A 27,976-nucleotide genomic window follows, 5' to 3' on the forward strand; every position below is an offset into this window, starting at 1 on the left:
AGGATTCGATTGTACAGTTGACTGGACTATGATGTGCATTAATTCCCGTGAACTGGCATTGCACGGAATTGTTCATCCGCAGGCGCAAGGCTCGCAGTCCCGGTTGAGAGCTGGACGGGATGATAGGTTGCCAGACCGCCGTTGTCAGGGAAACGAAAAGGCGGAGCTAACGTGTGTATCTTTTTTTAGAGAGGAGAGAGTTTGTTTGTTAGTTGATATCACGTGACCAGCAGCTGGGGCACGGGGGCCACTTCCTGTTTTATTTCGGCTTAGAAGCAAGCAGCCGTTGTCAGTTTCAACAAAATGGCTGCGTGAGCGCCGTCAATGAGAAATCACTGAAAGCTCTGTATGGTGATTACTACAGCTTGCTAATAGCGAATTATTTTTATTTTCACGGAGATCTGGGTCAGTCTTTCCTCTCCAAGAATTGGATATCTCAAGAAATTCCTTTCTTGGATTTAAATTGCATTTTTGCAAACTGGATAGCTCGCTAGGCGCAGGTTTTAGCTAGCTTGCTAGCTAAAGCATTTATTTTGCACTTTAACATAACAACCATCGTCTTCGATGTGAAGTCGCCAGAAAAAAAACTTGTAACTGCCTGTTTCGTTTTTTTTCCAAATTGTAGTTAGTGAATAGTTCGCTAGCTATAAGTACTGACATAGCTGACTAGCTAGCTAGCTAGTTAGGTAGCTAAGTTAGCTAGCTAGTAGAGCTAGCTAGCAAAGTATGTGCTCCTGCTTTTGCTAGCTGGCTAGCTAGCTTGCTAGCAAGCTAACAGACAAACAATTATTGACATCATTTTCCTCTAGCAGCGCTTAATTTAGAAGTTCTGTTATGTTCTTGGATTGCTAATTTGAAAACAATTCCTGCTCGTGGAGCAAGTGTATGCTTAATTTTTATTCCAGATAGCAAACTCGCTACTAAACAAAGGCTGCTTAAGTAATATTTTTGCGATTGTTCGCTAAGCTGGTTAGGCACTTACTGCGACTGCTCGCCTGATTTGTCATTAGTTACGGGTACATTTCAGAAAAGATAAGGGAGAAGATGTTCTGCTTTTGTTTCTTCGTGCAACAATCTTTATTTTGAAACCTGCCAAAGCCCAACTTGTGATTATTAAGGTAAGAAAATGTGTTCATTACCATTCGCTAGTTATGTTGAATGCTGAAATTACCATTTTGGTCGTTTTAGACTAGAGCATGCAGGGTTATAACCTGGACTGCCAGGACCGGTCATTTGTTGATAACTAACGTTAGTATGGTAGCCAGCTCTGCTGTTGGGTACCGTTGCGGGTTATGGGCGACATCAGCTCGGTAAGTTAACGTTTGCTTGCGATGTTGCGATTTGTTGCTGGCTCCCTTTTAGTGATGGCAGTTATTTAATGTTAGCTCGCTAACCAGTTATTTGGGTTGCTTCATAATGTTACCATATGAATCGTCGGCGAATTTAAATTCTTTTTTTTTTTTAACCAGCTAATCGTACCGGCTACTGTGGATTGCATTTAAAAAACGGTAGCGCAACTCTATTTCCTCCGTCGGTTTTTTAAGCATTGCAAGTTACTAGGTTGGCAGCTAACGCTCCTTATCTTCGCTTGCTGACGTTGAAAATTTCGAACATTTATTTACTAGTAATCTGTGCGGTTTTATTATTATTACTCCGGCATTGGATGTTTTATTATTTTTATTATTTGATATAGGTCATGCATGTTCAACAATTTAGAGAATAAACCGTCTAACGAGATAACTGCAGTTACTGCACCGATAAAATCGAATATTATGCGATATACGCCATTGAGGGCTGAAACGGTATTTGCAAAAACAAATAATTCAGTTTTTAACGTATCACATCTGATTCACATTTGACCTTATTCTCAGAATAGAATAATACAAACATTGATTTGTATTTGTTTAAGCATTTTAGATATTTTAGCGGTACATCGAACGAGAAACGCATTAGAATTTTTTTGTGTCCTTCTATGCAGTGTAACTTTGATAACCTTTGAGAGAGCAATATGAAATGACTTGTAGAAAATGCAATGGATATTATCAATTATGGTGTATTCAGATTTTCTTATGGGATCGTTTAAGTGTAACTGGATTTAACCTTCTGAACAAAATAAACAATTTATGGATTTAAAAAATTGTACACGTAGTCGGTTAGCGTTGAATAAAGAACGTAACGTTTGCTGTTCAACGCAAGCAAGAATGCCCGCAAGAAGTGCTTTCCAGCCAAGAAGCTGTCCTACCAGTATTTAAAAATGTACATTTCTTATTAAAATACTCGAAAACAAGCAATGATTTTATCTATGCGTGCGTCATGCCGAGCTAAGTAAATATGAGCAAACGCAACAGAAATGTGACGGATACCGCATACTATATGGAAATTTTAATTTAAGTCTTGTTGGCTTCTTGGTATTATGCTATCGGTGCGAGCTCTGAAGGTTTGACCCCTTTCTTTTACATGGCTCAAATCAATGAGTTGGATTACCGGAAAAATAAAAAAGACCACGCTTTTTTTAACAAGGTAGTAATAATTTTATTACTGATTCCACAGCCAGCGATGAAACGATTCGACCTTCCACCACTACGTTCCAGAATATCTAAAGCATACGCGCATTTACTGTTGGCTGCAAGTGCACAGATAGGGCACTCTGGTACACCGTCTTGGTATATCCTAGCAGTACTCGGAAGCAGATGATGTGTGGACGAGTATAGTAGTGTGTGTGTGGCGCGCGCGCGTGCGTGTGTGTGTGTCAGTCAAGGAATCCGCCAATAAACAATTGACTTGAGTTTTCTGACTGGTATGTTTCCCAATAAAAATGTAATGTGTTTTGTGATGCATCCGTCTTCTGATTAAGAACCACATATTAAGAGTATATCATACATCATACACTGTAGTCAGTTTCCTGTGTTTGTACCTTGCATGCTTTTGTATTATGGCAATATATGTATCTGCATTTCGTTCTTAATTTCCTGTTGTTATCATCTTTGCATATGCCTTATCTCCGGGAGAAATTGCAGCTGTTGTGTAAAGGAGCGATAAGGACATGCCTTGGTTTCCGATGCTGTGAAAGTCGCACGAGGGTTTTGATTCCGCCGCTGACTTGCATTGCATTCGCGATGCGTCCTGTCCCCAGGCACGGGGCTGCAGCTTTCATATCTTTCCTGCGTGTCTTAATTGAAGAGCATCATTTTCTCCTTCAATTTCTTTCCCTTTCTTTGACATCTCTGTCACCACGGCATTATCTCTGTCGTCAGTCACCAGTGGGCCAGTGAAATGTGTGGAGCTATGGCTGAGAATGCTGACATGCTTACTGGGGAGTGTGACATTAATGTTGGGCTGGGGGGGGGGCATGCTTGGTTAATGTGCTGCAGTGGTTAATCAGGCAGGGTGTCCCCCCCCCACCTCCCCTCCACAGCGGAGTGGCCCAGCTGCCAGGCCCTTAGCTTTCTCTGCAGGGTCAAGGGGCCTCTGTCAGCACCCAAGCCTGTTAAGGGGGGGGGGGTCTCTGCATTCACTGAAATTGAATGGGGGGGAGGGGGGGGAAGCCACTTGGCCTCCTGATTATCATACTGTTCTGTTCGTCATGTGTCTGCAGTTACCGGTGAAGGCCACCCCAACTCAGACACTCACATCAGAAGTTATCTTTGAGGTTTGGTGGCCATTCTTGTCCTGATTGGATGCTGGCCACAGGGGTCACAGCTTGTCGTGGTGTACTTAACCCGTACGCCATGTAGTCATGGTGGAATGGTGGCTGGTGGCTTGCACTGTTCAGAATTATTTGTTTGTACGAAGTTGTAATTAGTGTTTAAAAAAAAAATAAAATGTTGCAGTCACTCATGCAATATAATTTCGGTCGGTTTTTTTTGGTTCTCACCGTTACATTTTTTAAAAGTACCAGTACTGAAGTATGTGCTGTTTGAGAGTATGCTTTCAGAGCACAGATGATTCTGTGAATCCGATCCTGGCACAGACAAAACATGAAGGACAGCAGCGTGCAGATTTCAATGACTTCTGCTGGATTTGCCCTGTAGCAATGCCTGTTATTGTGGCATTCTCAGGGATAATACACTTAGTGTGATAAATGATATAAGGGTATTTCAAGAGTGAAATGAAAATGGTGTCAAGAGTGTACTTTGCCCAAGACCGCATGCTGTTCTTTATTGATGCCTCTTTTAATAGGGTTGTATTATCGTTACACATCTGAGCTTTGTAAAAAAAAATCTTACCTTTGAAATATGTTCTTTTAGTGAGTGCTTCTCCTATGACAGGCAGCTGTAGCCTGCTGTTGGTGCCGTGAGACTGAAACAAATTGCATAAATAAACAAATTGCTGCGGTTTGTAGAGGGAGTAGTGACACAAATGCATGGATTAAAAACAAATGATTACTTTCTTTGATATAACACGTATGTATAATTGATCTTTTTTTTTGGGCTGGGGGGGGGGGGGGGGGTGCACAACGCGAGTGCACGTTGTGCAGGCTTGCTCCCTGATGTAAGAGCCTGAAATCAGGAAGTCGGAGGCTGTCTGGCCCATGTGAGCAGCAGGGCAGGATTTTGGGGGGGGGGGGGGGGTGTGTGGGGGAGCGAGCGCGGAGGCTCTGTGTACCTTGGCGTGGGTCCAGGGGAATGTCCGGCAGCAGGGTGGGGGCCGCCCTCCCCCCCCTGCCAGTTAATTGAGGAGAGCTGAGGAGAGCGGCCCTGCCGCGGGAAGAGAAAGCCGCCCCGCTCGCTGCTTTCTGCACGAACGGAAACAAACCAGACGGGACTCGGATCGTGAACCACAGACTGAAAAATCTGGCCTCGTTTTGATTTGCGGTTCTGTCGCGTTTCCTCTCACAAAAAGCGTCTCCTGCCCCACAGCCAAGGTTCCAGCGAATCAGACTAGATTGAGCGCTGCTACCTGTTCAAAAGGGCACCATCGTACATTCTGACTAATAATTCCTGTTTAAAGTTGCCAGTGTTATAGACTGTTTACCTTTTGGTCTGTTATGAAATTAACCTAGTCAAATACGTTCTGGTTTGCTGGACTAGTGAAGAGGATTTCCTCTTGAAAGTTTACTGCCCTAGGTGTTAATTGAACACTGCCACCTGTGTAGCCCACACTGCTCGAGTTTTTAACGCTCCGCTTGCGCAAGTTGTTTCATTCTGACGGCATTCCTACACAAATGGAGCAGCGTGGTTTTGTGGTCAGGCTGAAGTGGCAGGCTTCCCTGTTCTTCCACACTGGTTCAGAAACGCTAGTGGAAGAGTAGCTACTACTGCGAGCCAGGGTAGTTCTGCCTGGAAAAACAGATGGAACGGCTGCCATTACAGCCGCGTCTTTGCACTTAACACTCTTAAGATGGCGCAATCCAAGTGCGGCCCGTGACTTCAATAAATTCGCGTTCAGAATTTTTTGTGCCAGAACCGAACAAGCCGCCATTTCTTTGGCTGCTCGCGTGCTCTCTGCTCGAGCTTATTGCTGCAGGTGGCCACGGAGGCGTGGCTGTGGTTGGGCTGGAGATGTGTTTGCCTTGCGTCTCCTGGGGGAGGGCTTTTGGTTTTTTTCCCCCCAGGAGATTTCAGGTGGTGTAATTAAAGAGTGGCTTTGACTGTCGTAGTGGCCACGAACACCCTCTGGAGATTGAGGTCTACATAGCAGAACCTGGCGCTCCCAGTGACTTCTTTCTTGTTCTCCGGGGAAAAGCATCATCAGGTGTTTGGGTGCACAGGATACTGTAGACCACTAACCAGCCCAGGCAATTATTGATTTCTAGGTGAATTATGATTGGATGAATTCAATTTCCATTTGGAATTCAGGTCGACCAGGGGGGAAGAAGGATGGGACCAGTCATCAAGAAAATGACCCAAGATGCTGTCCGTCCTCTTCGATTTCTGTCTCTTGTCGGAGTGCAGACCTGCTGCATTCAGGACTTTTCAGTGCTATTTGGAACAGTTAGGCTGGGTGTATGTTTGCAGTAATTACACGCTTTGCTGTTAACACATCCCTTTATGATGCTGGCTCTGTCGCTCTCAGGACCATGTGCATGTAATTTAGACCTTCTCATTGAAGTGGTTGTATGTCTTTGTAGCCCGAGGTGTGTCTTCTTCGAAGACCACACAGGTTGCCTTGATTACAGTGCAGTTTGTGTTGCGTTGATTGGCTGTTTCTACTCTTAGGGGTATCCTTATGGACCTTTGCTTAAAATTGTTGCTCTCCTCTTCAGACACACGGTGTGAGAATTCTGCATGTCATTCAAGGTTCACCTACAACAATTAGCTCATTTGTGATGGCCACAGTGGTCTCGGTCAGTTTATACTCTGTAACCACCTCGTTCATGCCTAGCTTAATATAAGTGAATGCTATTATTATTATTATTATTATAATTGTGCCTGTTAGTGCAGAAGACATGCTAGGCAAACTTGGAGGACTCGTTAGATGCAGAGTATGATCCCATATGTTCATAAGGTCTGAAGCGGAGAGAGGAAGAATGGTTCATTTTGAGAATAAATATCACCTGTACAAATGTGTGCACGGTGCATATTGAATAGCAAACAGGGCTCTGTTATCAGTAAAAGTGAACTGCAGATGTTGAGGTGAATCAATTCTTGAAGAATTTAAGTCAAAATGCACAACACACAGTTTTTTGAAGAGCGCCGTGTGAGATTTTTTATTTTTTAAATTTTATTTTTAAGTTAAAATAGTTTTAGAGATGTGTAAAACGGGTTGTTGTGTCATTGTTCCCCACTTACGTATAAGAATAAATATTTTAAAGGACAACTAATGGGTTGTTCTCAGAGAACAAATCATTTTGTTTAACATAGCCTATATACATTGGAGCTTGAAAATGTTTTGGTGACCCCTATCTTTTTTTGGTTGGATGTGTATGGAGTAGCTAAGGCTATGGACACAGTTAGGTGGTTTACCGCTTCTGTATCCTTGGAAACGTCTTGATTGTCCAGTTCAGCTCTGACAAGGTGGCTGTGCTGTTTCCTGTGTGGTGATGACATCGTGGACCTGCCCTGCGTGTGCGTTGTTTTTGTACATGTTCCACACGCATGGCGGTCCCATTGCGCTGATCTCTCTTTGGTGGAGCTCGGTGGAAATGCAGTAATCTTTTTAAGCTCAGCGCAAGGGGCCTTTCACTCTCCCGTACAGAGTCAATAGTGTTGACTACGCACTAGACCGCCACATTTTCTATTGTGTTCTTGCCTTCTTATTCTGCCCCTCCTTTTGTGAAGCGCAAGAATGAAATGGATGAGAACGACGGCCCCTCAGCTCAACGCCGCTGTGGTCCGTAAAGCCCCTTTTGAGGAGCCGTGCGCCTCCTGTAAGAGTGAAGCTGCTCTCCTCCCTGCTTGTGAGCTGTTCTCTGGGCCTCTCTCAGTGGCTGGGTCATTTCACACGTCCTACTCCTGCCCTATCGGCGCTGCCAGCGGAAGACCGGCCGGTGATGTCATTTTGTAGTCCCGAAACTGCATCCGTTCTTGGCATTCAAGATGCGCACTTAAACGTGCCGAAATGTGCCAAGCGCTAGGAGAAATCCACGAGGAGAAGTCGGTTTGCGTCGTTGGTGATTGATGAAGCGTGAATGTAGCCCCTGTGCACATGGATGTACAAGCGCACGTATGTAACGTTAATGAGGTCTTGTGTGCAGAATGGTGATTTCCGTTAAAGTCGTCGGCGAGAAATCGGGGTTTGCGTTTCCGGTTTTTCCGTTCCTTTACGTTTTTTTTTTACTGACGAGGGCTGCGTTGGCTGCTGCTGGTGTGCCCGTCAGCCAATAAGAACGGCCCGGCCTGGAGACCCAACCCCTCGGCGGCCAGGTGTACTTCCTGTGCCCTCACATGTAGCCACAAGGCACGTATGGGGTGGGTGGGCAGTTCTCTGAACTGGCGATGGCCGGGCTTGGAAAGGCAATAATTAAGGAATGAGGAGTTGGTGTTAGAGCTGTACCCACAGCTGGACAGGCTCAACAGGGCCAGCAGTGATTGAGTTGAGTCTCCATTAAGGAAGTGAAAAACCTGCTGGATCATTCCTAATCCGGTCCAGGGTGCTTTCACCGCTGGCTGTGTTGCTTTGGGTTGATCAAGCATGTGCACGTAGGCCCTGTGTACAGCGCCAGGCGGTGAGCGGCAAACAGAGGATGCGAGCGTGGCTCCGGCAGGGACGTGATTGGCTGTACGGGAGCACTTGTGTCACACAGGTGGCTGACGGCTAGGATGATGTCATTGGCGGCGGCAGCAGTGGGAGTGCAGATGGCCCTCTGCTTGTTTTGTGTGTGTGTTGATGTTGTTTGTTTATAAGGCTCAGTAATGATGCGTTAGACTCTGGGTCACAGTAACCCGTCATGGTTAAGGTTCCATTCCGAGCCCCGGCGGCGTGATTCTTGGAAGGGGGCGATAAGTGACTGAAGTGTGTCGTTTTACACGGGGCTGGCTTTGCTTTGCGCGGTGCAGATAAAGCTCATGGCCCCCTTTTGCTGTGGCACAGACGGTAAGCAAACCCTGCGGTCTCAGGTTTTCTTTCTGCGGTGGAGTAAGCCGTCGTTGGAGCGGAGTTTAGCAGGGAGGGGGGCCGTCCTCTCCCCCCCCCCCAGCGTCCTTGGCATCATCGGGCCCGGTTTAGCGTCCGCGGGTGTGACAGTCTGTCGGAGAGGGGCCCTGCGGCCCGGCGAAGCGCGAGGCCCTGAGAGCGTGACGCACGCGCAGGCGCTGCGGCCCGTTCGTTCGGACCGCTTGTTCCGTTTCGCGGGTGTGTCCCGGGCGAGGCCGCAGGTCGGTTAGCTGGCGTGTAAAAGTGCCGGGGCAGCGGCGGGTTTCTGAAGCGGCAGGACGGCTGGCGGGGGGCTGGGTGGGGGGGGGGGGTAGCGTTAGAGCCCCCCCCCGCGCCCTCGGGGCCGCTGCGCTCAGTTTGTCTTACAGCGCTGGCATTTCTGGCCCCGTGCCCAGAACGTCTGGTTCTGCACACAGGGCCCTCGCTGTGCCCCGCCCCTGCTTCCTCTCGCCCCCCCCCCCCCCCCCAGCTCACCCCGCCTCGCCTCGCCCCGCCCCCCCCCCCAGCTCCCCAGCCCCCCCGCCCGCTCCACGAAGGTGCCCCTAAACACTCCCACGCAGCAGGATGGATGGATGGATGGATGGAGGGATGAAATAAACAGCCTTGCTTCTCCTCTCTCGCGCTCTGCCTGTTGCGGGTTTATTTCCTTGCCTGGATGCTGCCCTTTCTTCCCCGCCGCAGACGATGGCGCGTCTTTGTTCTTGCCGTTTGTCGGCAGCAGCAGACTCCGCCGGCTGCAGCGGCTGCCGTTTTTTAATTGGTGCTGCTGTGACTGTCACCGCTGTGCTTTTTGTTTTAGTGTTTTTTTTGCTTTTGTTTTGGGGAGCTCTGGGGCTCGACTGCTGCCGTCCCTCTCTCCTCTGACCCCTCTCGCCCCTCTCCCCTCTCCTGCCCCTGCCCTTCCCCTGTCCCCTGTCCCCTGTCCCCTGTCCCCTGTCCCTGTCCCCTGTCCCCTGTCCCCTGTCTCCCTCGTCTCTCTCTCCCCTCTCCTCTCTCCTCTCTCCTCTCTCCTCTCTCCTCTCTCCTCTCTCCTCTCTCCTCTCTCCTTCTCCTCTCCTCACTCCTCACTCCTCACTCCTCTCTCCTCTCTCCTCTCTCCTCTCTCCTCTCTCCTCTCTCCTCTCTCCTCTCCCAGAGGCCCGCAGCTGCTTTTTATGCCAGGCCTTCGTGCATGTTTGAAAGTTCAGTCCTCCGCACAGTATAGAGTGTGTTCAGGTCAAAGTGTGCGTGTGCGTGCACGCACATACGCGTGTGAGAGGTCTATGTGTGTATGTGCATCGGGGCATATTTGCAAGTGAGAGCGTGCTTATGTGTATGTACACTATATGACCAAAAGTATCTGGGGCTGTTTTTTATGGTTTTGGCTTGGCCCCTCATTTCCAGTGATGCTACAGCATACGATCACATTCTGGATGGTTCTGTACTTCATCAGCAGTTTGGGGAAGGCCCTTTCCTGTTTCAGCATGACAGTGCCCCTGGGCACACAGCGAGGTCCATACAGAGATGGTTTTGTCAAGAACGGTGTGGAAGGACTCGACCGGCCTGCACAGGGCCCTGACCTCCACGCCATCCAATACCTTTGGTGTCAGTTGGAAAGCCATCTGGGAGCCAGGCCTAATCGCCCAATCAGTACCCAGCTCGCTAATGCTCTTCTGCTGTGATAATCTGACATGCAACAACCCCTGCATAGTTCCGAAAGTGGGTTGTATACATGCCCTAAGTAGAGCCTGTTGCCAGATAGTATGTGTGTGGTTGTGTGTTATGGCGTAGTAATGTGAGAGGTGTGGTATGTGTGTGTATGTGTGGCTGTACATGTGAGAGGCGTGCAGTTGTGTGATGTGTTGCTGCAGTGGATGGTGTGTTGTGTGTGCTGAGTATGGTGTAGTGTGGTAGCTGTGTGTGTGTGTGTGTGATGTGTAGCTGTATGTCGTGCGTAGTGGTGAGCTGCGTGTGTGTGAGTGGTGTAGTGTGTAGCGTATGTAGGGTGCTGTGATGAGGTGGTGTGCTGTGTGTGGTGTAGTGGCGTATGTGTGTAGCTGTACATGTGAGAGCGTGCGTGTGTGTGATGTGTGTGTATGTGTGCGTATGTGTGTGTAGCTGTACATGTGAGTGTGTGATGTGTGGTAGCTGCACGTGTTGTGTTGTAGCTGACGTGAGAGCGGGTGTGGTGAGAGAAAAGCTGTGGGCGCAGCTGTGAGACCTTGTAACGCTGCTGTCCCGTCTGCACGGTGCAGAGCGTGACCCCCCCCCCCACACACACTTGTGGCGTGCGTGCCGGGACGTCCCCCCTGCTCTTTCGGATGCCCTCTCCGCCCCCGCCCTTGGTCCGAGAGTCATTTGGGAATGTGAGAGGAAGGGAAGAGGGCATGCCCCGTGCCCTCGTTACCCCCCTGCCTCCTGGCCTGTGCCCCGTGCCCCCCTGCCTCCTGGCCTGTGCCCTGTGCCCCCGTGCCCCCCCGCCACATGCCCCGTGCCCTCGTTACCCCCTGCCCCATGCTTCCTCCATGCGTGCCGCGCCCCGTTCTGCTCGCAGGCGAGGAGGCGAGGGCTGCGTTGTCTGATGTCTCTGAGATTTCAAGTCCGTTCATTCGCTATGAAGCTGAGCGACGGCCAGCTACTGGGCAGCTGAGCGAACAACAAGGTTGCCCGAAAAATGACGCCCGCGGTTTATCTTCCCGGGCATCGCCCATCAGCAGCCAATCAGAGTTTACAGCTTCCAATTGTTCTCCAACCACGGTAATACCTTTTTGTGAATAATTTCTCTGCTTGGTTTACTCTGTGCAGAAAAATGGAGGAAAAGCTTATAATTGTGGTATAGCAGTCAAACCCAGTATCGTACCAGCAGTGCAGGGTCAAGCACCTAAAATTGATGCTTAGTCTGCACTTGTGACTGCCGTTGGTATGGATGGTAAGGTATTCGAGTTATATTATTGTGCGAATAAAATGATACAACAATCACACGAGCCAGATAAATGCTAATTTTAGCTATGGTAGCCTATAACAATACAACCTCAAATAGTAATCTATATGCGTCTTTGCTATCATTTGTATTGCTGTTTTTTCTCTTCGTCAGAAATATTTGTAGCTGCATGAGCTGAATTAGAGGACACCACAGGATGCTCTCCCCTGCCCTCAGTATAGTTCACTCGGGAAACCCGTCTACCCAGTTGCTGGCCATGCGAACGTGGGATTCGGTAGTTTCAGCAGCGCCGACGTCGGGCCCGATCTCACATTGACACACGCTTGCCTCCTTTTCCGCCATTTTTTTTTGTTTGGGCTTTTTCTGCATTCATTGGACAGAACAGTGTAGAGGGACAGGAAGAACAGCGGAGGAGAGAGGGAGAGTCGTGCGACAAAGGGTCGTACGGTCGAACTCGAACCGCCGACGTCTCGGCTCGCAACGAGCACGCGGACAGCGCTCTACAGGCTGCGCCACCGGACACCCCTTCATTTCCGCCGTTTTAATTCCGCTCCCGTGTGGACGGCAGCCCTGGGCCCCGCCCGCCCGGCCGGCCGGCTGACTGGCAGCTTGTCTCCGGACGCGAGGAGAAGATCTCCTTTCGGTCCCGGCTCGCCCCCGTCCTCCTGCCCTCCCCGGGTCCTGTCGCCAGGGCGACGGGGCCGAGGGTGATGGATGGGCTTCTGAAGCGGCTCCTTTTTGAGCGCTGATAAATGACACAAACCCGTCCTTGGCCCGATATGAAAATGGCATCGTCTTCATCAGCGGGACGGTCCCGCTCGCCCCCCCCCCCCCCTGCTGGGCGAGCGGGGAGAGAGGGCTAATCTGAGAGGGCCCCTTTTTAACGTCCGCGCCCGCAGTAAAAACGGATATACCGCAGCGAACGCCGGCGCGTTGATTGCGGCTGCAGCCGCGGCGCGGAGGGCATCATGGACCCGCCGCAGTAAATCGGCGCGAGAGGAAAAAGGAAGGAGCGCGCGGGCGCTCGACGGGCCGTAAATTGGCGTACAAATCGAGCGGGGGAGCCGCCGTCCTTCCGCAGAGCCGCCCCGCGCCGAGCCGGAGGCCTGGAGATAGGAGCGGCTATTTATAGCGGGGGGGGGATGTCAGCCCCCCGATCTTTGGAAAATTCCAGCGCACAAAGGGTTGGGGATATTTTTAAAGCACTAGTGTCCTTTCCACGGAACACATGGGGGGGGGGGGGGGCGATTTGGAGCACTCCTTCATGCCGCCTCCCTCCCCCTTTTTCCAAAAACTCCCCCGGGGTGGGGTGGGCGGGCGGGCTGGCCGGCCGGCTGCCCGCAAGGCAGTCGGCGCGCTGTGATTGGCTGTGGGATTAAGGGGCGGCCTATGGGAAGGATGTGGCGCGATGTGCAGGGTGGCCAAGATGAGAATAGAGTCGGTAACGGGCAGATCTGACCCCCCCCCCCGTCCCCCGTCCCCCGTCCCCCGTCCCCGAGGCTGTCTGTCATGATCCGCCCGTCTCTCTGAGTGGCATCACCCCCCCCCCCCAGCAAACAGCAATACCAGCAAATGAGTTTTCAGATTGGCTTTTGGCAGGCCGGACCCCCCCCCCCCCCCCCCCCCGGCTGAGGCCGTGCATCTCCCCCACGTCAGCTGCTCCCTTTGTGACCCTGCCGAGGGGACGGGGGGGCGGGGGGGGGGGGCGAGGGGGACGAGCGCCCCGGGAGGGAATGTGGGTCCAGCGGAGATCAGAGATGAGCTCCTTCCATTGGCTGGGCACACGGCACAATGGGCCATTGTCCTGGGCGGGCGCGAGGCTGTCTGTTTAGAGCGAGGTGAACAATGGAGAGCTGTGCCTGCTCTGGAGGCTCGTGCGTACGACCGCAGAGACGGGCGTCCTTCAGAGAGCAGGGGGTCCACCGCACCCCGCACCCCGCACTCCGCACCTCACACTCTGCACCCCGCACTCCGCACCCCGCACCCCGCACTGTTACCGTGTTGCAGACCATGCCTTTCCTCAGCCGCACTCATGCAATGTTATGCTTACCTAGGGGATAGAGTCACACAGCGGGTTTATTGAACGTGCTGTTATGCACTTTTCAGCCAGAGAAGGTCTTGCGTTCTTTCCGTGACCCCTCCGTGTCCTGCGCGATTCGGCCTAATTGGATGAAGGTGCGGCTTATTTAAACGTGTAAATGCGATGGCGTGTCTGTGTGTGCGCGGCGGTGCGTGCTGACCTTGGCGCAGGAGGCCGCCGTGCGCCCAGGGCCCCTGGCTGCGGACCGGCCCGCCGTGCCGCGCGCTAACGGGGGAGAGCGCTAACGGGGGAGAGCGCTAACGGGGGAGAGCGCTAACAGAAACTGAGCGCTAACAGAAACTGAGCACTAACAGAAATTGAGCGCTAACGGGGGAGAGCGCTAACAGAGACTGAGCGCTAACGAGGGAGAGCGCTAACGGGGGCTGAGCGCTAACGGGGGAGAGCGCTAACGGGGGAGAGCGCTAACGGGCTGAGCGCTAACGGGGACGAGCGCTAACGGGGGAGCGCTAACGGGGAGAGCGCTAACGGGGCTAGCGCTAACGGGGAGAGCGCTAACGGGGTGAGCGCTAACGGGGGAGAGCGCTAACGGGGGAGAGCGCTAACGGGGGAGAGCGCTAACGGGGAGAGCGCTAACGGGGGAGAGCGCTAACGGGGACGAGCGCTAACGGGGAGAGCGCTAACGGGGTGAGACGGGGAGCGCTAACGGGGGACAGCGCTAAAGGGGGAGAGCGCTAACGACGGAGAGCGCTAACGGGGGAGAGCGCTAACGGGGGAGAGCGCTAACGGGGGAGAGCGCTAACGGGGGAGAACGCTAACGGAGACGAGTGCTAACGGGGGCAAGCAGCTGAATGTCGGGCGGTCAGACAGCCTCCATCTGCTGTTGTCAACAGGTCACCGCTCTCTCTCCCTCTCTCCACCTCCCTCTCCCTCTCTCTCCCCCTCTCCATCTCCCTCTCTCTCCCCCTCTCCATCTCCTCTCCCTCTCTCTCTCCCCCTCTCCATCTCCCTCTCTCTCTCTCCCCTCTCCATCTCCCTCTCTCTCCCCCTCTCCATCTCCCTCTCGCTCTCTCCCCTCTCATCTCCTCTCTCCCTCTCTCTCTCACCCCTCATCTCTGCTCCTCTCCCTCCTCTCCTCTCCTCTCTCTCCCATCTCCCTCTCATTCTCTCCTCCCCATCTCCCTCTCATTCTGCTCTCCATCTCCCCTCTGCTCCCTCTCCTCTCAATCTCCCTCTCTCCTCTCTTCTCCTACTCCTGCTGTCTCCCTTCTCGCTGTTCTCTCCTCTCTTTCCTCCTCCCTCTCCCTCCTCTCCCTCTCGTCTCCTCCCCTCTTGTCTCCCTGATTCCCCAGTGAAGATATTTAGCCTGATCTTACTCTTAATTCTTTCAGAAGTTGTCAATGGTTTTGTCGAAACGGCGCAAAGCTGTATTCCCCTGAAACCCATGATCGTTTTTATTGCTATTATTTGAGTTTTTCTGGCATTGGGTTGATCGCGCTCTCAAAAATGTTTTTCGGCTGAAGGACCGGATGGACCCCATGGACCGGAATTGTGGAATAAATGATGTCGCTTGTTTCCTCACAAGCGGCTGTACAGGCGGTACTGGAGTAAATTGGCTCAATTTCGTCGCGCCTCTCACTGAGGGGCGTTTCTCAGTGGGTCGATCGCTGACGGCGTTGGTGTCGGGTGGGAAGGCGTGTCCTGGCCCCTCCCACCGCCAGGCGGGGCGCGGTTAGGGGGGCGGCCTCCCCAGCTCCCGTTTCCTCAGAGCTCCCCGATGGTTTACGGGAAAAAGGGCCTCCCCCGCTGGAGCTGCCAAGAGAAACAGCGTTTTTTGGGGGGGAAGGCTTCCTCTGCCCCGGAGCCTTCTGAGCCCTTCTGAGCCCTGCTGAGCGCTCTTTAAAGTGTGTGTCTGAGGCGGTGTGTGTCTGAGGCTGTGTGTGTGTCTGAGGGGGTGTGGGTCTGAGGCGGTGTGTGTCTGAGGCTGTGTGTGTGTCTGAGGCGGTGTGTGTCTGAGGGGGTGTGTGTCTGAGGGGGTGTGTGGTCTGAGGCGGTGTGTGTGTCTGAGGCGGTGTGTGTGTCTGAGGGTGTGTGTCTGAGGCGGTGGTGGTCTGAGGGGTGTGTGTGTCTGAGGCGGTGTGTGTCTGAGGCGGTGTGTGTGTCTGAGGGGTGTTGGTCTGTGGGGGTGTGTGTGTCTGAGGCGGTGTGTGTGTCTGTGGGGTGTGTGTGTCTGAGGGGGTGTGTGTCTGAGGCGGTGTGTGTGTCTGAGGGGGTGTGGGTCTGAGGCGGTGTGTGTCTGAGGCTGTGTGTGTGTCTGAGGCGGTGTGTGTCTGAGGGGGTGTGTGTCTGAGGCGGTGTGTGTCTGAGGCGGTGTGTGGGTCTGAGGCGGTGTGTGTGTCTGAGGGGGTGTGGTGTCTGAGGCGGTGTGTGTGTCTGAGGCGGTGTGTGTGTCTGAGGCGGTGTGTGTGTCTGAGGGGGTGTGTGTCTGAGGCGGGTGTGGGTCTGAGGGGGTGTGTGTGTCTAGGGGTGTGGTGTCTGAGGGCGTGTGTGGTCTGAGGCGGTGTGGTGTCTGAGGGGTGGGTCTGAGGCGGGTGTGGTCTGAGGGGGTGTGTGGTCTGAGGCGGTGTGTGGTCTGAGGCGTGGTGGGTCTGAGGGGGTGTGGGTCTGAGGCAGCGGTGTGTGTGTCTGAGGCGTGTGTGTGTCTGAGGCGGGTGTGGTCTGAGGCTGGTTTGTGTGTGTCTGAGGCGGTGTGTGTGTCTGAGGGGGTGTGTGGGTCTGAGGCGTGTGTGTGTCTGAGGCGGTGTGTGGTCTGAGGGGTGTGTGTCTGAGGGGGTGTGGTGTCTGAGGCGGTGTGTGTCTGAGGCGTGTGTGTGTCTGAGGCGGTGTGTGTGTCTGAGGGGGTGTGGTCTGGGGTGTGTGTGTCTGAGGCGGTGTGTGTGTCTGAGGGGGTGTGTGTGTCTGAGGCGGTGTGTGTGTCTGAGGCGGTGTGGTCTGAGGGGTGTGGTCTGAGGCGGTGTGTGTGTCTGAGGCGGTGTGTGGTCTGAGGCGGTGTGTGTGTCTGAGGGGTGTGTTCTGAGGCGGTGTGTGTCTAGGGTGTGTGTCTGAGGCGGTGTGTGTGTCTGAGGGGTGTGTGTGTCTGAGGGGTGTGTGGTCTGAGGCGGGTGGTGTGGTCCTCTGAGGCGGTGTGTGGGTCTGAGGCGGGTGTGTGTCTGAGGGGTGTGTGTGTCTGAGGCGGTGTGTGTCTGAGGCGGGGTGTGTGTCTGAGGCGGTGTGTGTGTCTGAGGCGGTGTGTGTGAGGCTGTGTGTCTGAGCGGGTGTGTGTCTGAGGGGGTTGGTGTGTCTGAGGCGGTGTGTGTCTGAGGCGTGTGTGGTCTGAGGCGGGTGTGTGTGGTCTGAGGCGGTGTGTGGTCTGAGGCGTGTGTGTGTCTGAGGGGGTGTGTGTGTCTGAGGGGTGTGTTGACGTGTGTGCTGAGGCGGTGTGTGGTCTGAGGGGTGTGGGGGTGTCTGAGGCGGTGTGTGTGTCTGAGGCGTGTGTGTGTTGGTGGTCTGGAGCGGGGTGGTGTGTGCTGAGGTGTGTCTGAGGGTGTGTGTGTCTAGGGTGCTGTGTGGTCTGAGGCGGTGTGTGTCTAGGCGGTGTGTGTGTCTGAGGCGGTGTGTGTGTCTGAGGCGGTGTGTGGTCTGAGGCGGGTGTGTGTGTCTGAGGCGGTGTGTGGTTCTGAGGCGGTGTGTGGTGAGGTTTTCTGAGGCGGTGTGTGTCTGAGGGGTGTGTGGTCTGAGGTGTGTGCGGGTGTGTGGTCTGAGGCGGGGGGGTGTGTGTGTCTGAGGGGGTGTGTGTGTCTGAGGCGGTGTGTGTGTCTGAGGCGGTGTGTGGGTCTGAGGCGGTGTGTGTGTCTGAGGCGGTGTGTGTGTCTGAGGCGGTGTGTGTGTCTGAGGCGGTGTGTGTCTGAGGGGGTGTGTGTGTCTGAGGCGGTGTGTGTGTCTGAGGCGGTGTGTGTCTGAGGGGGTGTGGCTCTGAGGCGGTGCTGGTGACGGGCCTGTGCTCCACAGCCCGTACGCTGAGCTGTGCAGAGCTGCTTTAGCCTTAGCGCACGCGCGCTTGGCTTGTACCCGTGCTTGTGTCTGAGGCGGGACTGGGTCTCCGTGGAAGGCTTTGGAGGTGTAACATCACTTCGGCCTCAGGCTGACCCAGACGTGCACGTACACACGCGCTCACTCACGTACTTACGCATGCGTGTTAAAGCTTTTTTCCTTTTTATTTCCAGTCGAGAGAAGCAAGCAACACAAGAAGAGAATCATTTGATGGAAGAAAAGAAAAAGAAAAAGCAAGAAGAGAAGAAAAAGAAGGACAGTGCTCAGAAAAAGGTGGGTAAACCTGACTACCTCCTCCCTGCATTTACCCAACCATATCCCCACTCCCTGCTGCACCTCCCTAACCTTATCCCCACTCCCTGCCACACCTCCCCAACCATATCCCCACTCCCTGCCGCACCTCCCCAACCATATCCCCACTCCCTGCCGCACCTCCCTGACCATATCCCCACTCCCTGCTGCACCTCCCCAACCTTATCCCCGCTCTCTGCTGCACCTCCCCAACCATATCCCCACTCCCTGCTGCACCTCCCCAACCATACCCCCTCTCCCTGCTGCACCTCCCCACTCCCCAGCCATACCCCTACTCCCCGCTGCACCTCCCCAACCATATCCCCGCTCTCTGCTGCACCTCCCCAACCTTATCCCCACTCCCTGCTGCACCTCCCCAACCATATCCCCTCTCCCTGCTGCACCTCCCTATCCTTATCCCCTCTCCCTGCTGCACCTCCCCACTCCCCAGCCATATCCCCACTCCCCGCTGCACCTCTCCAACCATACCCCCTCTCCCTGCTGCACCTCCCCAACCATACCCTCTCTCCTGCTGCACCTCCCCACTCCCCAGCCATACCCCACTCCCGCTGCACCTCCCCAACCATATCCCCACTCCCTGCTGCACCTCCCCAACCATATCCCCGCTCCCTGCGCACCTCCCAACCATATCCCCACTCCCTTCGCACCTCCCCAACCATATCTCCACTCCCTGCTGCACCTCCCCAACCATATCCCCACTCCCTGCTGCACCTCCCCAACCATATCCCCACTCCCTTCTGCACCTCCCCAACCATATCCCCACTCCCTGCTGCACCTCCCCAACCATATCCCCACTCCCTGCTGCACCTCCCCAACCATATCCCCACTCCCTGCTGCACCTCCCCAACCATATCCCCACTCCCTGCTGCACCTCCCCAACCATATCCCCTCCCTGCTGTACCTCCCAACCATATCCCCACTCCCTGCTGCACCTCCCCAACCATATCCCCACTCCCTGCTGCACCTCCCCAACCATATCCCCACTCCCTGCTGTACCTCCCCAACCATATCCCCACTCCCTGCTGCAACTCCCCAACCATATCCCCACTCCCTGCTGCACCTCCCCAACCATATCCCCATTCCCTGCCGCACTGCAGCCACTCCCCCTCTCTGTCAGTGCAGGCCAGCCAGTGCTGTGCTATATGCTGCTGTCCAGGTGAGGAGACTGCTGACTGCTTGCTGGGGATTGCCTGGGGAGTGATTAAATTATCCAGTGGATTAGTCTCTGAGCCCATCTAACTGCCTTGTGTTTATATTTTATTAGTGGCAGATTAGTGGTCGAACAGGAGAGAGGTGCCAGCCCGTAGTCATTGGCTTATGCCCCCTTCTTCCCCATTTATGCTGAGCCAGTGTGTTCTTATGCACGCTCCTGCTCGGCTGGCTGTTGGGTCAGAGCTCTTACCTGCAGGAACCTTCTCCACTCATTGTAGGGTTGCAGCCCTGGCTGTGTTTGAGGCTTTGTGCCACGTGCCTGGTCGTGGCCCAGAAGCTGCACTGTCTGGAGCGGTTCTTTCACACGGCAGCATTAGTGTGCACACTATGGATTCAGTTTGAGTCCAGATCTGTGTGTGGAGCAGCTCTTTCACACTGCAGAATTAGTGTGCACACTGGATTCAGTTTGAGTCCAGATCTGTGTGTGGAGCAGCTCTTTCCACTGCAGCATTAGTGTGCACACTATGGATTCAGTTTGAGTCCAGATTCATTCACTGTGTATATAAGCACCATGATGGTCTTTGACACTTCCAGAATGCATGACTGCTGGACCGATTGCGCAAATGGTTATTTGGTATTGTTTTCTTGCTTTGCACGAAAAAATGATTGGAAATGTGTTGGAAAAATGTGTTGAAAATGAGTTCAAAGTTAAAGTATGTGTGCACCAAGTTTTTCAGGGATTTTGGATCATTTCATGCGTTTTTATTTTTCCTTACAGGCTGCTGAACCGAAAACCAAAGGTGAGTCAACATTGGTTTTTAAATGATCTAAAGTGCATGCAAATGAAATGGTTGGGAAAACCTGAATTTTACCGATCCAGATCAAAAGCTGGTTATGATGAGGTCAATGCAAGTCAGTTGAACGGCACTCTTGGGTTTTTTTTTGCTCGCTGGCAGATTTTGAGCGATGGCTCGGGTGCCTCGCCCCTCCCTGCTGTACGCATTAGAGCCAGAGCTGGAGCAGGAAGCAGAGTGTGTGTTTTTCTCTCAGGCAGAGAGGAGGGCAGCCCTGTGCGGGGGCCTCCTGTACCTCGGCCAGCGCGAGCGAGGGGCTATAGAGAGCTGACGAGCGCCCTGGGAGTACGGCTGGCCAGGGCCCAGGGCCAGCAGGCTGGGCTCTGAGCACAGAACGCAGTGCACCCTGGGAGTCTGAGTCCTAAACGGGCGGAGGCAGATGTCCCTCTAAGAGAGTGAGACGTGGACGGAACTACAGATTTGTGAAGGAAATCGTGTGCGTTTGGCACAGAGAAGACTCTTATGAAAGACCTGAGGAGGTGCGTGTGTGCTGCGTGTGTGTGTTGCGTATGTGCTACGCGTGTGTGCTGCGTGTGTGTGTGTTGCATGTGTGCTGCGTGTGTGGTTTCCGTGTGTGTGTGTTGTGTGTGTGTGGCGCGTGTGTGTATGTCTGGTTTCCGTGTCCCTGTTGCGTGTGTGCGTTGTGTTTATGATGGCGCTGAGCAGGAAGCAGTGTCTGTGCCGTGCGCGAGGCTGTGTAATCCGGGCTGTGGAAAGTCACCGAGCCCCACTATGAGTCATCAAAGAGCAGCACAGCCTCCATTCCGCTGGCTCCCGTCAGCGCGCTCGCGGCTGATTGGCCGAGCCTCCGTTAAAGGGCACCGATCTGCGTTTGCGTTTGTGGACGCCGCGTACGGGCCGAGCCGGGAGGCGCAGTTCTGCGGGTCTCAGCGGCTCTGAGGGGAGAAAGGGTTCAGCAGCGGCAGGGTCACCGAGTGGGGAGGGGGGGGGGGGGAGAGGGGGGGGGAGGGGGAGGGGAGGAGGGGAGGGGGAGGGGGGAGGTAAGATGACACCCCTGGAGGCCCCTCGCAGGGAGCGGAGGACCAGGGCATGCTGGGAGTGAGTGAGTTCACAGCTCAGGCAGGGATCGCGTGTGGCGAGCCGCCGGAGACGCGAGGGCTTTGGGGGGGGGGGGGTATGGTGGGGGGGGGGGGGGGTACGGTGTTCCCCAGAGCGGCGTGTGAAAGCGAGAGTTGAACACGCTGGATTTCCTGCTCAGGCGCCATTCCTCTGGCCTCGCATTTCGAGGCTGCAACAAGCAGCTCTCAGCCTCAGCGTTCCACCACAACACGCACACACCACACCTACACCTCACCATTTCACGACGCTGACACACACACACACACTCACCTCACACACACACACACACACACACCGCACACACACACACACACACCGCACACACACACACACACACCGCACACACACCACACACACACACGCACACACTCACACACACACACACACACACACACACACACACACACACACACTCACACACACACACACACACACACACCACACACACCACACACACGCACACACACACAACACACACACACACACACACACACACACACACACACACTACACACACACACACACACACACAACACACCACACACACACACAACACACACACACACTACCACACACACACACACACACACACACACACACACACACACACACTCACACTCACACACACACACGCATACGCACTCACACACACACGCCCACACTTACACTAAGAAATGCTGAAAAACCAGGGCTGTCGGGCTGGATTTGTATTTTGCTGTATTTTGCTGTATTTTACGACAGCGGCTTGTTCACAGTCCCGATCGACATCACACAGCCCAGCCTTTCTGGCCGAACTTTGAGCCGTGAGATTTTATATTCATACATTTGCTTTTTACGCCCCGGGCGCTGCTGCCTGCTGATGCTACCTGCTCCCATCAGCCAGAGAAGCGTCAGAGGAGGCCTGCAGCCAGTTACGCTGAATGCGATGATGTGAAATGAGTGAGGTCACGCTCGGGGTTAGCGGGTTTGGGGATAACCAATCAGCCGAACCGCGTATCTCCGCTTCCCAGCCGCTTAGTAACCGAGAGGCGATGCGTTGGGTGAGCCGCCGCCGCGGACGAAGGCGACGCCCGTCTCCGGGGTCTGAATACGCGCTAGGGTCAGGTTTCCGCTTGTGTCTGTGGGGAAAGTGTTAATGCGCGCGTCAAAAAAAAGCATCCCCCCCACCCCCCCGTCAACACCTCCCCTCAAGGCCTCCCCCGTCAACACCTCCCTCAGGCCTCCCCCCCCCACCTCGCCCGTCGCAGTTCTACCCCCTTTCTTCATCCCGGCTGCTGTACCTCTCAGCGTTTCAATTTGTTTGCAGTAATTGATCCTGCCTCAGACGCCGCCGTGTATGAAAATGAGGTAAACTGCGGGACTGTGGAATTAACTTCTCTGGCCCCCATTAGCGGGGGGGGGTGTCCCAGCGCGGCTGCACTGCGCCTCACAGCACCATGACCCCTCCCCGCAGCCTAGCCTGCTGGCTGGGCCCTGGAGCAGCGGGGGGGGAGGGCTGGCTCTCACAGCCGCTGAGCCGCTCCTCGCTAGCCCAGCCCCAACCGAGGCTAGCGACGTCCATCCTGCGCTCAGAACTCTACAACATTCTAAGCGTCGGAGGCCAGCGGGTGCTTGCCGCCTGTAGTCGTCAGGAGGAACGAGCGCTCCAGCGCCGTTTAATAAAAGAGGAGTGGCCTCCCAGGCTGACGGTGGCGGCTCGAACGTCGCGAATGTAACTCACAGAATACGGGCGCTGAGTTCCGCACAACAGCTGAAATAACGCCAGGGCTACGGCTGCATCTCGGCCGGCTCGTAATCATAGCTATCGCCGGCGATTTCTGCCGTCTCGGCAGTTCCAGGGGGGGTCAAGGAGCAAATGTGGTACACGTCAGTCTTTCATCTTTCTCCTGACAGCGCTCTTTCTCTCTCTCCCCCCACCCCCCTGGGGATGCTGTTGGACGTCCGTGCGGCGCGGCGTATAAACACAGCGTCACGGCGGATAACTGCGTTATTCCGAGCCCCGCGCACCTCGTCACTTCATATCGGATTAATTTGCAATTTCACATTCAGTTAATTACATCAACAGTTTGTGTCGCATTCCGTGAATCGCAGTCTAATTAGGAGCTAATTTACTTTCGTAGGTTCCCTGCAACACTTATAAAACACGCTATAAATTAATGTTGTATAAAGGGCGCGTTATGTTTTGCAGGTTTATTATTAGAGGCATTAATTACGCGTTGTTTTCTTTTTTTTTTTTTTTTCTTGTCCTCCGCGCGTGTGAAGTGGTCTCGGGTGAACGGGTGGCAGATCCCAAACCTGAGAAGAGCGCCCCTCTCTGGCCCTGAGGAGCGCCTCTCTCGCCCCCGTTGTGTCATTGATTCCGTGCGGGCAGAGAGTGAGGTGGTGCCTTTGCGGTGGACCTGTGTAATGGGGGCTGTGGGCGCAGTGCATGTGGCTTGCATGCATGGCTGAAGTGGGCTAGGGCCTTGCGTCCTGAAGGAGAGGCGTTTAGGCCTTTTTTCTGACGTGAATATTTGGTAGGAGTGATATCAGCCCCTGATGTTGTGGTTCGGTCCGGGTCAGCACAGTGGCTCCCCTGATGGCAGGAGGGGGGGTCACTGCTCTGATGTATCACTGTTTTCGTAGTTCCCCTCACGCGCGCGTTAGAGTAACCAAAACCGGAGGGCGCTCCGGTCAATAACTCAAACTTTAAGGAAAACTCTGTATGTAAAGAAAGCAAGTGTGCGTGCACGTGTAGAAGCGGCAGCGTTCATGTGGAGCTGTGCAGTGTGAGGGAGGAGTAGGGAGAGCAGTTGGCAGCCACCACTGTGGTGAGTGTGGGATGGCTGGCTAGCACAAGCAGGTGGGGGGTGGGGGGCAGTGGAGGTCTGCACTGCTTGTCAACACCCCTCTCTCTACCCCCCCCCCCCTGCCTATACTATATATCTTTGTGCAGAAACTTTTGTTCAGCAATGGCAGTGTTGCAGTTTCTTTTTGTCCTTCTATGCTATGCTCACATAGGCAGAGAGCCAATGGCCCTGGACTGCATGGGCAGTACAGCACATTGTAGAAAGTGTAGGGTAATCAGGCCACATCAGATGTTATGGAATAAGTTATGAAACTACAGAAACCATCTCTGACGTACATGTAGATGGTTTTAAGAGTCTTACCCAAGACTCCATCATCTTTTGAAGCCACCCATGATGGAAAGTTTGTGTGCGGTTTTGATCTGGGCTATAATGCCATGTTCACAGCACATGTTCACATTCGTCTTGCAGTTGGTCACCTCTCCATATTTAAACGAGGGTGTAATGCTCTTAGCTGTAATACGGTGAGTAACACAACTTCAGTGTGCCTTGCATGGGCAAACAGTGCCCTATACGGCTGGGGATGGGCACAGTGTGGTATAGAGAAATGGCTCGTAGACACGGGAAGGTCTGCTAGGTGTCTTCAGAAGTACCTGTTTGGTTTGTGACTGCACGTTTACTTGAGAAGGTATATAACTTGCAGTGTCGCAGTGCAATATCCGATTGTTAATGGATACTTCAACATGCTTGTAAAAAGTTTTACCTCTGATAAGAGCGTCTGCTAAATGCCTATAATGTAATGTAATGTAATATGGAGCACAGTCTGATTGTCTGATTGTTAGACTGAAATGGAAGCTACGTTGTGCACTGTGTGCAGTTGGCTGCCATAGAAGTGTGCTTTTTTTCAGTACAGTAAATTTCTCAAAAATATTTTGGTTTTTTTTGTGTTCTTTTTTGCGACCGTTTATCTTAATGTGAGGAAATTATATTTTTTTAATTTGGCAAGATGTCAGCGAGTGCAGAGTGGCATCTCGATTTGTTTATTTTCTCATTTGTGATATCGTTCAACATTTGCTTTGGAAAATATTTCTCCTGAGGCTTCAAGCATTTTTTTTTTTTTTACGAATTATACATTTTCTCGTTCCGGGGTCGTAAAACATGGCTCTAACGGGTCCCCGTTTTATTTGTCTGAGAGTGAGTGAATGATTGTTTCGCGCCTCTTTCCTTTTTTAACGTGTCGGTCGGGCGGCAGGCGCTGACGCGCCGGCTGAAGAGGGCCTCTGAGAGTCGTTGGCTCCGAGCGCGGCGTGGCGTTTAATTACGCGCTGCTAATTAATCTCCATAATCTGCCTGTAGGGCACGCCTTTCAGCTTCGCTCTGTGAGATTGGGCCTGGCTCTCTGATGCCCTAAAGCTGCCCCTCTGCGTGTGGAATTTGGGCCTGGCTCTCTGAAGCCCTAAAGCTGCCCCTCTGCATGTGAGATTGGGCCTGGCTCTCTGATGCCCTAAAGCTGCCCCTCTGCATGTGGAATTGGGCCTGGCCTCTAATGCCCTAAAGCTGCCCCTCTGCGTGGATTGGGTCTTGATGCCTGCTGCCTCTGCGTGGATTGGGCCTGCTGATGCTGCCCTAAAGCTGCCCCTCTGCAGTGTGAGATTGGGCCTGGCTCTCTGATGCCCTAAAGCTGCCCCTCTGCGTGTGAGATTGGGCCTGGCCTCTATGCCCTAAAGCTGCCCCTCTGCATGTGGATTGGGCTGGCCATGAGCTGCCCCTCTGCTGTGAGATTGGGCCGGCTCTCTGATGCCCTAAAGCTGCCCCTCTGTGTGGAATTGGGCCTGGCTCTCTGAGCCCTAAAGCTGCCCCTCTGCGTGTGAGATTGGGCCTGGCCTCTATGCCCTAAAGCTGCCCCTCTGCGTGGAATTGGGCCTGGCTCTCTGATGCCCTAAAGCTGCCCCCTCTGCATGTGAGATTGGGCCTGGCTCTCTGATGCCCTAAAGCTGCCCCTCTGCGTGTGGAATTGGGCCAGGCTCTCTGATGACCAAAAGCTGCCCCTCTGCATGTGGAATTTGGGCCTGGCTCTCTGATGCCCTAAAGCTGCCCCTCTGCATGTGAGATTGGGCCTGGCTCTCTGATGCCCTAAAGCTGCCCCTCTGCATGTGAGATTGGGCCTGGCTCTCTGAAGCCCTAAAGCTGCCCCTCTGCGTGTGAGATTGGGCCTGGCTCTCTGAAGCCCTAAAGCTGCCCCTCTGCATGTGGAATTGGGCCTGGCTCTCTGATGCCCTAAAGCTGCCCCTCTGCGTGTGGGATTGGGCCTGGCTGTCTGATGCCCTAAAGCTGCGCCTCTGCGTGTGGAATTTGGGCCTGGCTCTCTGATGCCCTAAAGCTGCCCCTCTGCGTGTGGAATTGGGCCTGGCCTCTAATGCCCTAAAGCTGCCCCACTACATGTGGAATTGGGCCTGGCTCTCTGATGCCCTAAAGGTGCCCCTCTGCATGTGGAATTGGGCCTGGCTCTCTGATGCCCTAAAGCTGCCCCTCTGCGTGTGGAATTGGGGATTCCGGTCGCCTCCGTTCCATTGCAGGTTTTTTTATTTGGGCAAAGCCTCGTGTGCAAACTCTAATCACCTCTCACAAACTGGGGAGGTCCCCACGACACCCAAACCAGGTGAGGACGGCAGCTCGGGTGCGAGCAGCGCTTCCTGTCGAGGACCCCGCCTCACTTCCTGCCCGTCAGCCAGCTTTGATTAATTCACATTTGTGCCTTTGAATTCGGGTCCCATGGATCTCTGTTCCTCTGCTCTTGCCGCGTTCCTCTGGTTTGGGTCCGAGCCCAGTGCGCGGCGCTGCTGTCAGCGTGACCGGCCGTCCAATCAGGGGGCTCGTAACAGGGCTCCTGACGGGACTCCTAACGTTGGCCCTGCTGTGGGCCCCCTGATGGGGCTCCTGGTGGGGCCCTGCTGTGGGCCCCTATGGTCTCTGATGGGGCCTGCTGTGGGCCCCTGACGGGTCTCCTGATGGGGCCTGCTGTGGCCTCCTGACGGGGCTCCTGATGGGGCGCTGCTGTGGGCCCCCTGACGGGGCTCCTGATGGGGCCCTGCTGTGGGCCCCCTGATGGGGCTCCTGACGGGGCTCCTGATGGGGCCCTGCTGTGGGCCCCCTGATGGGTCTCCTGATGGGGCCCTGCTGTGGGCCCCTTGATGGGTCTCCTGATGGGGCTCCTGTTGGGGCCCTGCTGTGGGCCCCCTGATGGGGCTCCTGATGGGGCTCCTGACGGGGCGCTGCTGTGGGCCTCCTGATGTGGGGCCCTGCTGTGGGCCCCCTGATGTGGGGCCCTGCTGTGGGCCCCCTGATGGGGCTCCTGATGGGGCTCCTGACGGGGCGCTGCTGTGGGCCCCCTGATGGGGCTCCTGACGGGGCGCTGCTGTGGGCCCCCTGACGGGGCTCCTGATGGGGCCCTGCTGTGGGCCCCCTGATGGGCCCCCTGATGGGGCTCCTGACGGGGCTCCTGACGTTGGCTCTGCTGCGGGCGCGTGCTCGGGGCCCTGGGCGGGAGCCGCCGTGCTCGGGGCCCTGGGCGGGAGCCGCCGTGCTCGGGGCCCTGGGCGGGAGCCGCCGTGCTCGGGGCCCTGGGCGGGAGCCGCCGTGCTCGGGGCCCTGGGCGGGAGCCGCCGTGCTCGGGGCCTGGCGGGAGCCGCCGTGCTCGGGGCCCTGGGCGGGAGCCGCCGTGCTCGGGGCCCTGGGCGGGAGCCGCCGTGCTCGGGGCCCTGGGCGGGAGCCGCCGTGCTCGGGGCCCTGGGCGGGAGCCGGGACGCTGCAGCAGCAGTAAAACACCCAGTCAGCGCGCGGAGCATGAACACCGTGAATCACTGCCCACTTAATTAGAATGCATAATAAGGGCTGGTCATGCGGTACTTTGTTTTATTGGAAGACAGAAGCCTGCCCCAGGGGAAAGGGCGTATGTGCTGGGTTGGGTGGGGGTGGTGGTGCTGGGGTTGGGGTTGGGTGGTGGGGGGTGGGGGGGGGTTGTAAACAGAGGTGCATCAGGCAACGGGCGTCACCATAGCAACAGCCCGCTACGTGCGGAGCAGAGGATGATAAACAGCGTCTCCGTGTTTATCTCCTCCTCGCTGGCTGCTGGTCCCAGCCCTGCTCCCTCTCTCCCTCGCTCTCACACTGACAGATGGCCCGAGCGCAGACGCTGCCCCCCCCCCCCCCC

The 27,976-nt window shown here is 54.6% G+C and overlaps 1 protein-coding gene across 5 annotated transcripts in view; it reads left to right on the plus strand.

Annotated features, from left to right (window-relative positions):
* The first annotated feature begins 216 nt into the window (after nucleotides 1-216).
* tnrc6c2 (trinucleotide repeat containing adaptor 6C2) overlaps nucleotides 217-27,976 on the plus strand; it is an 80,087-nt gene continuing 52,327 nt past the window's right edge. For 2 of the 5 annotated variants that reach the window (XM_064324188.1, XM_064324193.1), the window contains exons 1-3: nucleotides 218-1,118; nucleotides 17,756-17,855; nucleotides 19,825-19,846. In XM_064324188.1, the coding sequence (XP_064180258.1) occupies nucleotides 17,793-17,855; nucleotides 19,825-19,846 (85 nt within the window). In that variant the 5' untranslated portion in view covers nucleotides 218-1,118; nucleotides 17,756-17,792. Of the gene's footprint in view, nucleotides 1,119-17,755; nucleotides 17,856-19,824; nucleotides 19,847-27,976 lie in introns of all 5 variants that reach the window. The other 3 variants (XM_064324190.1, XM_064324192.1, XM_064324191.1) reach the window with 3 other exon arrangements.

This window comes from Anguilla rostrata, chromosome 2 (assembly GCF_018555375.3).
Source record: "Anguilla rostrata isolate EN2019 chromosome 2, ASM1855537v3, whole genome shotgun sequence".
Classification (NCBI taxonomy): Eukaryota; Metazoa; Chordata; class Actinopteri; order Anguilliformes; family Anguillidae; genus Anguilla; species Anguilla rostrata.